This window comes from Sphaerodactylus townsendi, linkage group LG08, assembly GCF_021028975.2.
Source record: "Sphaerodactylus townsendi isolate TG3544 linkage group LG08, MPM_Stown_v2.3, whole genome shotgun sequence".
Taxonomy (NCBI): domain Eukaryota; kingdom Metazoa; phylum Chordata; class Lepidosauria; order Squamata; family Sphaerodactylidae; genus Sphaerodactylus; species Sphaerodactylus townsendi.
In genome coordinates, this window is record NC_059432.1 from 21,843,584 (window position 1) to 21,854,771 (window position 11,188).

The 11,188-nt window shown below is 44.6% G+C and overlaps 1 protein-coding gene across 1 annotated transcript in view; it reads right to left on the bottom strand.

Annotated features, from left to right (window-relative positions):
• JMJD1C (jumonji domain containing 1C) overlaps positions 1-10,822 on the bottom strand; it is a 169,816-nt gene extending 158,994 nt beyond the window's left edge. Inside the window, exon 1 of the mRNA XM_048505035.1 lies at positions 10,340-10,822. Within this exon, the coding sequence (XP_048360992.1) occupies positions 10,340-10,486 (147 nt within the window). The 5' untranslated portion in view covers positions 10,487-10,822. The remainder of the gene's footprint in view (positions 1-10,339) is intronic.
• Between the last annotated feature and the right edge of the window lie 366 nt (positions 10,823-11,188).

Below are 11,188 nucleotides of genomic sequence, written 5' to 3' on the forward strand. Positions count from 1 at the left end.
GCGGGGGCACCGAAGCCGCTTGGCCGCAGCCGCCTTCCCATGCGGCAGAAGAAGAAGTGGACGGAGCCTCAGCCGAGGGACTCCTTGACTGTTGCTCTTCTGATGCCCCCTTCGGGTTAAGCTGCCCGAAGTGCCCTCTGCCGCATGGTCTTGCTAAAAGAACCTTCAGGCGGGGGTGAGAAGGAGCGAGCGTAGATTCCATGGGCGGCCATTTTAAGGCGGCCCGTTAAGGTGGGAAAAACTGACAGTTGGAAAAAACTGACAGGCTGATTCACAAACTGACAGGCTGATTCACAAGAGGACAGGAGCCGACAGAAACAGACACACAGAACACACGTGAGAATAGAAGTAAGGTAGAAATAAGGTAGAAATAAGGTAGAGAAATACAAGTAGCTTGGAGCCCTCTCACAAGCACTGCGCTCCCTGCTAGGCAGGAAGTAATACTGGGGATCTAAGATGGATTCCAGCCTCTACAGGAAGTGACATCATTTAGTCCTGCCTCCCTGAGTATAGGTTGGAAATCACCCAATCCAAGATGCCCGAGATCGCCTCCAGGAGAAAGGAGTTTTTGGGAACCAAAGGACACGAAGCCTATCCATAAGCAAAGAGCCTGCTGAATTTGCTGCACTCCCTGACGAGGCAGGAAGATACTGGGGCAAGACGGCTATGACCCGCCTACAGGAAGTGACCAAAGTAGATTTCCTGCCTCCTTGATTGACGGTAGAGAACAACCCAAACAAGATGGCCTACGCCATCCAGGAGAACTACCCAGCGAGATGCCCTCCGCCTCCAGGAGAATAAGAGTTTATCAGATACATTTTTGAAGAAATTTCACTTCCTTTCCCAATCATAAAAGGAGGGTAAATTAATACTCTTAATATTGAAAAAAAAGATCACAACCAGAAGAGTACAAATTACACAGACTGCTTGATAATATCCTAGACAGATTTAAGGACTTAAGAGAAGCTGAAACCCTGTTTTGCCTTTCTTGTAAATCCATTCATGGCTGGATTCAAAATTTGGTGTCATTAACAGATGGCAGCCACTCCTGTTTGCAGAAGGGAACGTTTCTGTCCCCTCCCTTACTGTTGTAGCCCACTGACTTCCATGAAATGACTCCCTGCCCCCGTTTCAGGCAGTTCAGTAGGTTGCTGTGGGAGAGGGAAGGCAGAAAAATTCTGTTTTACAAGGGCCTTCCATTAACACAAAACAGAGTAGATCAACCCACCCACATTACCTCCAAATATTTTACGTACTTCCATACAACTTATAAATGTGAAATGTGATGGACAAATATTTCAGGACACACTGATTATCAAAAAATATAATGGTAATAGTAAAATTTTATTGCACGTGGCCAAAGGCCCTCACAATGTAAAAAAGAAAAGGGGGACGATGACAAGATTTAATATTGAAATATATATCTTAAAATACAATCTTCCATTAATATATTATTTTCAACCACTTAAGAGTAGATGCTTTTTTTATAGACTTTTTGGCTCTAATCTTCCTTGCTGCCAGTGCACAGACGGCTATTCTGCAGGACACATAAGGATCAATATCAGATAGCAAGTATATCAATTTATCAAAATCTGAAATAAGATTGCCTGGAATTATCTTTAATAATAAATTTGTTCGCAGGCTTCTGCATAAAGTGGGCAATCTAAAGTATACTGAGGGAGATTTTCAACATCTGGATTTCCAACATATACAAACACATTGAGATGATGGAATTCAAAAGTATCCAGCAAAGAACAGCCGATGGCAATATTTGGAACCTATGGATGTAAACACCATCCTGAGGTTATGCACAGAGATGTTTACCAGATATAATGCTACAAAATGATCTTTTTATGGTTTTAAATCATGCAGCAAAAAACTGGGAAACTAAGAAACTGTCAGTCACTGTATCCTTGTGGTGGTCCCAGTCCAACAGAACCAAAAAAAATCAGATTGAGATCTCTGTCTTCATTAAAGATTTGAAGTAGTGGTGGCTGAAGAGTTGAAGAGCTGTAGAAAAGCCTTGCAGAGCACAGGAAACACCCATCAGAGACTTCCTACGTCTCCTGGAGAATGTGCATGTGCTCTAAATGAAGGGAGACCAAGATCCACTCTCAGCAGGGTTGAATGGGACCCTTTAGGAAGTGTTAAATGCATCTCATAAAAGAGTTTTGAAGAGATTGTAAGCTAATGAGTGCTTGTTCATTCAAACCCCACATTTCTATGCCATATAATAGACAGGGATAGTGTGTGTGTGTGTGTGTGTGTGTGTGTGTGTGTGTGTGTGTGTGTGTGTGTGTGTGTGTGTGTGTGTGTGTGTGTGTGTGTGTGTGTGTGTGTGTGTGTGTAGGGGCAAACTAGACAAAATGGTGGGAGCTCCGTAAGCATTATAAAATCTTTATGGCTTAGTACAGGGGTAGGGAACCTGCAGCTCTCCAGATGTTCAGGAACTACAATTCCCATCAGCCTCTGTCAGCATGGCCAGTTAATCCTTACACGGAATTCCCTAAGGGATGAAATGCCCAACGATGACCTCCAGTTAGTGAGTCTTGTGCACCCACTGGTAGATGATATTTCATCCCACAGGCCTCTCCATCTCCCCACCTGTCCTTAATCCTCCCCAATCCATCCTCCCCTCGCTCTAAACAGCAAGCCAGACTCTAGGGTCACTGGTCTTCCCTTTCCCCCTGCTTTCTCCCAGTCCCCAAACACCTATCCCACCCAGCAGGAGAGCACCCTCCATGCAGAGTCTGCCAGCGGACTTCCCTTCCCCATTCACCCAGCCCCAAATACTGCCCTGGCCCACCAGGAGAGTGTTCTCCCCTCTGGGCCTGCCAGCGGCCATCCTATTCGTTCCTACCCTCTCCCAGGCCCCAAATACCTACCCAGCCTGATAGGAGAGCGCCCCTAGCGCCTCTTCACCCCCTGCAGCTTCTGCCACACACCCCCCCCCAAGCAGCTTTCAACACTTAACAATGCCAGTGGGGGGTGGGTGGGAGGTAAAGCAGCAGTAAAATCCATTGCAGGGGAAACCGCTTGCTTGGCTCACCTCAATTTTCTAGAGCCCAATGCATTTTCCTCCGCAATGGGCTTCACTGCTAGTATGCAATAATGCATTTTATGATAATAATTATTAATTAGTTCTGTGGTTTCAATGTTATACAATTTACAATACCATCCTAAGCATTCAATTACTTTAATGAAAGGTGTAACTGCTTAGGTACGACACTGTTAATTTGATATCCAAAAGGGATGGGAGTGCCACTGTGACTGTATGACACTGTTTCAGTCCAAAGAGTACACTCCTATTTGATGACTACAAAATTTGTTTTCAAATTTCAACTTCTATTTCTTTTTAGACAGCAAAAACAAAAGCACATGTGTGACTGTAGCATTAGGTGCAGCAGTTCATTACTCACTCTCTCCCCCAAGTATTGGATATATTTACAATTTTTCTTGTAGAAAACTAATACATTTACAGCCCAATCCAGATTTGGGGGTGGGAGATGGTGCAGGGGAGATGTCACCATGCTACTTCCAATGAAGCTCTGGGCAGCACAAGGCAGGAAAAAAACACTGCCACTCAAAAAAACTCATTTGAAAAAAGTGATTTATGCCATGTGTTTTCATGGCATAAATTACAGGGCAGCACTGCAGGAATTCCTTGGCCCAAAGCTTGGTGGAAATCAGCTCCACCCCTGGGAATACCCGAGCCCACCCCCAGATGTGTCGGCATCCTCCTTTATGCCAATGCAGCTCTGCAGGCAGAAGCCTTTTTTGGGTAAGGGGCCAATGAGTAGCACTCACCTGCTACTCTATTCACCCCCCCACCAGAGTATGTGCCACTAACACCAGTGGAGTGGGCAAATGTGTCAGTGCTGCTTCCAAGACATGCTTCAGCTCCCCTCCCCCCCAAAATTGGGCTGTCCTACTTTTAACTTCTTATTTTCCAAAAAATGCAGTAATTTTTTTCTTTTGCAGTGATCTCAAAATTTCCAGAAGTTTGACATCTCTAGCTGCATTGGCATGCAACTTGCACCTCCCCATCTTAACAGTTTCTTCAGTATTCCTGACCTATGGTGCCCTCACCTGCCAAAGCTACCTTATTCATCAACTGTCTTCTTGCCGGTGGTACACAGCTCTTCCTGCTTCCTAAGGACTTCTCGCTAATCTTCAGTTTTTCATGTCCATGCCTCCTCTCTACTCTTCCAAAATATGCTTCCTGCTGATCTCACCATTCTAGGATGTCCCCATTTCTTAAGGCGACTTCACAATCTATAATAACTACACACATATTGGGATATTGTATTCACCCACACTGTTACCTGTGACATTCTTTTGCTTAGGGCAATACACAGTGAAGGCCTAAGACCAACCACGATTCTCTGCAACATGTACATAAAGTGCAGCCTTCAGCTCCCATCTCCATCCCTAGTCCCAAATCAACAGCATACCTAGCTCATGAGTAAGGTTTCCCCAGCCACCCAACTCCAATCAGCCTCTTTTCCAGTCTTTTTTCAGTCTTTGGCCACCTGTACTTCAACACACTGTATAGAAAATCAATGGACTGAGGATGTTACAACTCTTATCAATATTTGAATACAAAACATATTTCTAAAGATAGTTAGCATTTTGTTAACTCATATGTTAATTATGCAAAATGTCACATTTTAGTAACTAGAGCAAGTTTTCTACTGTCAATTTTTTTCTCAAACATCCTATTAATTAAAAAGGTTTGCTTCACACTATTTGTTATAACACATTTCTAATGAAAGCTTAGAATTACCCATTTAGCATCCAGGCAGAGTACTAGAGAAGTGATTGTTTTTCAAGCAGTCAGATGGAAGCAGCTAGCCAGCTACCACCTGCTCCCTTAAAAAAAAATCTATTTTTAAGTCCCTTCTTGGTGGTCCTGCTTTTCAGCCACTCAGTCAAGTGATAAAGAAACAGTTAAAGGCATATTTGATGGAGCAAATGTCTAGAAAGCACATGTGGTCTTGAAGTTAGACTGCTTAGCACAGGAAGAAGTAAGAGCTGTGGAAAGGGAGAGAAAACACACACATATATACATTAAATAGGGGTGCGAGAAATTAACACATCCAGCTATCAGAAAAAAAAAGAATTACTAAGTTTAAAATCTAATGTGTCTCTGTGTGTGTGGGAGGGGGAGAGAACCAAGAAATCAGCGTATTATAGAATGGAGTATACTAACTCAACACAAATAGAGGCACAACCAGTGGTGGGATTCAAATAATTTAACAACTGGTTGTTTACAAGCACCATTTTAACAACTGGTTCTGCCAAAGTGGTGCGAACCTGCTGAATCCCACCACTGGGCACAACCCTATGTAAAATGGATATGGCAAGAATAAGGAGAAAGATACTGTCTCTAGTAGAAAAACACAGAAACAACTGCAGATAGCTAAGGGACTTGATGCTGGTCTCCTCCAAACTCCTGTATAAACCAAGACCTTCCTCATCTCAAGCAATCTGAATTCTAATTATGTGAATGGAAAAACTATATGAAGTAATCCATGATCCAGATATTCAGCTCTATGCATGAAGTGAGATTCAACACAAAAGTAGCAAAAACTTTTGGTTCTCCCCACACGGACCAGACCGTCATCTGCTGTAACATTCACATAGAATTGTGAAAACCTTGGTCCTATCAGCTCAACCTTTCTTACCAAGACAACTTTCCTGGTAACCTTGCAAGCTGATTTACATACACAGAACAATATGTACCTTGAAAGCTTTGTGAATTCACCAAACCACATACCAGTCGTGCATTCTAACTTTCTATGAACACACACAATGGAAAGTCTTTTACAAGATAAACCATAAAAGGCCTAACACTTCCTTCACTGTGAAATATCAGTTCAATTATTGTTGATAAAAGACTGAATACTACAAACTTTTGCACATCTAATTTTTTGCTGCTGACTGAAATTTAGTTGGCTTCAACAGCATGTCTACAACCTCCCAATAATGACTATCCCCCAATAATTAGTATCCCAGTTTGTCCTCATTCTCATTCTTTCTGATTCTGAATTCCAGACACATCTAGCAAATTGTTTCTTCCGATCCTAGTATAGCATTTACCTAAACTGACTGAAATTTTTGTGCTCAAATGTTCTCTCCCTTAGAACAACTGTGTGGTATGCAGTAAGAACTGAGTCAAACAAAACCAGCCTTATACCAAGAAAGTGTATGCTACGTGAACATTTATTTTACTGTATATACACAAGTTCTGAAGACAGAAATGAAAGCTGATTCCTAAAACATGTACATGCAGCAATAGTCATATAAGAAGTCTTGATGATACTATGTTTTAAGTAGCCCTAAACATCCAAAATCACATTTAAATTTATATAAGCTATATACAATTCAACACTTTAAAAAGTTTTGGTTTTTATTTGAAAATACATATAACAACTCCCATATGCATTTTCAGCAAACCTCTTCCCCCTGTAGCATGTTATCTGGAGACTAACTCAAACTTCTGTTTATAAGTAACAGAAGAAATAAACAAGAATCTTTCATTTGTTGACAGTTTGAGTTCCAAGTGTTAACTCATTCATTCACTTCATTATGCAGTATGTTTTAATTGAGTAAAAGCAAAAATTTGATATCTTCAGTGAATGTCTCTAATGGTGTTCCAAAAGCTTATTCAATATTAACAAATTACTTTTTAAAGTATTCATCTTAACACAAAACCCAGTCCAAGGGGCATCCTCTGGATCCTCAATCTACCATCAGCCCCAATTTCACAGCAAATGAACCTTCTGCCCTAATGTTTGCAGAAATTAGTCCAGGCTTATAAAAGACACTTACATAGTCTTCTTTGACAGGGGGAAAGCCCCCTTCGCTCTCAATTTAAAAGGAAGAAAAAGTTACAGCCACCATTTGGGTGGTATAAAGACCTGGGTGACTGAATCAGTTTACAGTAACCACCACATTTTTCAGAAGATAGTACACTGTAATTTACACTAAGAAAGGCAGCACGGGTCCTATATGCGCATGTGATTAGACAAGGCCTATGTCACAGCTCCATTTTCCAAGATCAGGAAAGGATGGAAAAGACTGGAGAAAGGTTTAAATTGGTTTGAATGACGGTAAGCTGTATTTCTGACAAAAGTTAACATGCCTTCCTGAGGTTCATAAAAAAAATCTGAATTTAAGCAGCCATATATTATACACATGTCCTAGAAACTCAGCACAAGGATAGTATAAATTATAATAGAAGCTGAAATACAACTGAAACTAACCAACAATCCACATTTTAGAGCAGAGAAAGCAGTGAGCAATGCAAAGACAACACACTTATTTTCCAGACAGTGAATGCCAGCAGCAGAATAATTGCTGCCAGCTGGTTTGGCCATCTTCCTTGTTACACCATTCCAGTGTCCCACTGAAATACCAGAAAATAAAGGAAATGAATATAGCTTTTATTTTTTCCCTCCCCTTTATACTAGCTCACTTACTCATACTCTGGATTTACAATATTTCCACATTACATTTCAAGTGGCCTCCTGGGACAACATAGGAAAAAAGGTGGCTTGTAAAGCAAGCCAGAATACCGGTTCACAACAAAAAGTTTTAGACAAATTGTTACATATGGTTTTAATGCTGGTAGCTTAACTTTGGTCACAAGAAATTGACAAGACTGAGCAGTTTCTAATCAGAATCCTGTGCACAGGAACAAAACTGATTTTTTTAAAAAAGAAAATTAAATTTCACTGTAAGCATCAGCAGGCTTTGAAACTATTCATAGAAACAATCTGAGAATGGAAGCCCAGAAGGATTAGCAAAAATGCTCCACCCACAGCAGCAGTCAAACACCAGAGAAGCCAACAGTGACCAAGAAACTCCATTCTACATTCCAGCAACTGAAACAGATCTCTTTCATTAGCGTTAACTATGTCTACAAGACTTGTACTTGTGATCTCAGACCCACAGCATAAAATCTAACTGTTCTAAAATGAGTTTATTTCCTAACAGACAGGAGTTGGAATTTTAGAGCTTTTTTACCCTTCTGATTTGTTGCACCAGCTGAGAAAAAGAGAAATTTGGTCAGCCCAGTTCTAGCCTTGAAAGAAGCAAATCCTAATTAGTTTAATAGTTACTCACAGGTAAATATGCCCAGGAATGCAACTAAGTCTTTCCACGTGGTCCTTTACAAAGTAACTGCAATCACTCAGTAGCTAAACATCTTTCTTGAAGATAATACTACAGTTCCCAAGGATTTTAGCTGAAATATTCCATACTAGGAAAATATTGTTCTTTCTACCCCACAGTCCCACTATTTGAAAGTTTTATGAGATTTTTTATACCCTTCTTTAGAAAATCAGCATTCCCCCTAATGCAACACTTATGTGTGGAAATGACACTCCTTCAAAAGCAAGTGTAGGCGATGAATGCTATCAAGGCTATCCTTCTGCATTATCCTATTAATAAACAGCTAAGGTTTGTTTGTTTTTAAATACTTTATGCTTTTAAATATCTACAGATCTCTGATGGTTGTCTATCTCGCATCTCTTCAAGTTAAAAAAAAACCCCACAGCCATGAACCCTTGCAGCAACTCCCTCACCCTTTCATTATGTAGGGGGCAGGATATTACATGACTGACTAGGGATTGAGAAAAACCTGAGTGTATATGCTGAAGTGAAATATTTTAAATCTCTGGAAAGGCCCTCATGAATCATGACACAACTGAGCCCTGTGAACAAAGATCCCTCCATCTATTTTTCTTGCCTTCATTTCTGGGCGGCTGGATAGAAAGGAATATTTCTTCCCCCAACTGTGTTTTAGGTCAGGACTCACACACTATTTCTTTATTAAGAAGTACTCTGTAAATACATATTACACAAATCCACACAAAACCAGCACTAAAAGGGGGAAATCATGTACGTGCAAGCACAAAAGTAAACCCTTTTGTGGAAAAGACAAAGAGGCAGACAACACTGGAGTTGTAAGTTAAGAGCCAGATACAAGTAGAAGTGAAACATTTAAAAAAATTATTCCTTTCCCCATCAAATTAAAGGAGGAATATCTTGAAAAGTTTGCTATTAACAATACACGGGCCTACACAAATCTATCAGGAGTCCAATTTTGGGAGTATTTGGAGAACCGAGAAGCCAATTTTGTGTGACAACAATTCACAAAATTGATCACATAATTGTAGCAACAAAGTAGTATCTGAAAAGAGTGCAAAACTAATAACCAAGAAATCCTTAATAGACTAGAATTTGACCTACAGTTTACATATAACGCTGACCAAGGAAATCCTGGACACTTTCCCCATCCCTCCTCCCATCACAGAGTATACCCTGGCTCTTCCCTCCCCCACCCATACTCCACATTCCTATATTCCTTAGGAAAACACTAGCAGTGGGACACCCTCGCTTAAAAAGCACAGTAGCTTCTTCTAAGCCATTCCCAACAATTCTACGAGAAAAGATTTCCAGCCTGATTATCGTTAAAAAGCCACAGGTCTGACAAAAGGGCGGCCGGGGAGGGGGGTGGAATCTCCTACAGCTACTAGATGACAGACCCTGCCGTTTTGCCACACAACATTTAAAAGGAACAAGAGTGCCTGCACAACGAATCGAAATCAACGCCTCGGAAGCCGATTTCCCTCATCACCCATGCTAGGCACACACACAACTCCACATTAATATTGAGGGGAGCGAATCAGCACAAGGGACGCGCGCGTGTGAAAGAAAAGAGCAGGGGGAAAAAAACAAACCCTGGTTCCCTAAAGGCTCCAGATCACCAACAGTTGGCGGCGGCTGCACTCACGATCCACGTCAACCTGGTTGTACACCAGACATCCCTCCCTCCCTCCACCGCACACAAAAACATGGAGAAGAAACGAGTAGTAGTAGATCAGGCGCTTCCCTTTTCTACAAATCAGACACAGGGGTGGGAAACGGGAGAGGGAGAGAGATTTGCTGGGGCTGCTTTGCCCCCTTCGCCCCCTCTGCTCTTCGGGGCCTCGGGAAGGGGAAATGAGAGCGGATGTGTCATGTTTAAACTCCTTCATCGCCTCTCCCCCCCCCCCCGCTTTTCTTCAGGAGCAGAGGGGGGAGTGTCGTGTTACCCCCTCCTCTTCTCAGCCCCCCTACCCCAAATAACAGCCACTGGATGGGCCCCGGGGATTGGGGGAGGGGGTGGTGAAAATAGCTCACCTCCAACCCACCACAACCCTCGGAAGGGCCCTTTAAAAAGGGGGGAGGGTAGGAGGGGAGTCCCTTCTCTCCCCCACCCCGCCCGCTCCTGGCTGAACGGGGGACCCCCCTGAGGGAGCCGGGAAGGAGAGAAATGGCCGTCTCTTACCGACAACTCCGGGCTGTGGGAGTCCCGGTGGGAGACGGTGCGGATCACGCCAGCTCTCCAACGCCCCTTCTCCGGCGGCTCCTCTCCGCAGACGCACAAGAACCGCTTCCCCACCAGCTCCGGCCGCGACTCCACAACCACCGCCATGGCGGACGCCGCCGCCGAAGCACAGACCGACCGACAGAGACGCCGCCAGCCAACCGCCGCGCTCGCGCCTCTCTACGGGTCGCCCATGGCCGGAGGAGCCCGGCGGCAGCCAGCCCAAGGGGGAGGGGGCGGGGAGGAGAGGAGGGAGGGGGGCTGCGGTGTCGCGTCGTCCCCCCCGCGCGGCCAAGTCGGCGGCGGTTTCCCTGGGTCGGTTGTCCGCTTCAGCTCGTCTCGTCCGCCTCCCTTCCCTCGGCCGCCGCTCCGAGCCGGGCGCCCCCGGGCAGCCGCCGCCGCCGCGACCAGCCTGACACAAACACACGGAAGGGAGGGCAGAGCGAAGGGGGCGGGGGAGGCGCTCACTCCCTCAGCGCCGCGCTGCGGCCCCGACCACTCCGCCCACGCCAGCCCACTGCCATGGAGACCGGCACAACGCGCCGTCTCCCTCCGCCAGGCACAAACGCGCTGGGCGGAGGGGAGGGGGCGGGGAGGGGGAGGGGGGCAGCAGCCGCGGCACGGGAAAGAGTCCGGGGGCCTCAGCGCCGCCACAGAACCAGCAATTGTCTGGCGGGGGATCGGTTAGAAAGCGTCAGCTGCCTCCGCGAGGGACGTTGTTGCTCTCGTTCACATGCTGAGGGGAGGGGAGGCGTCCGCGGCGGGGCGGGGCGGGGCGGGGGAGCCGTGAAGGGAGAAGGACGCGAACCC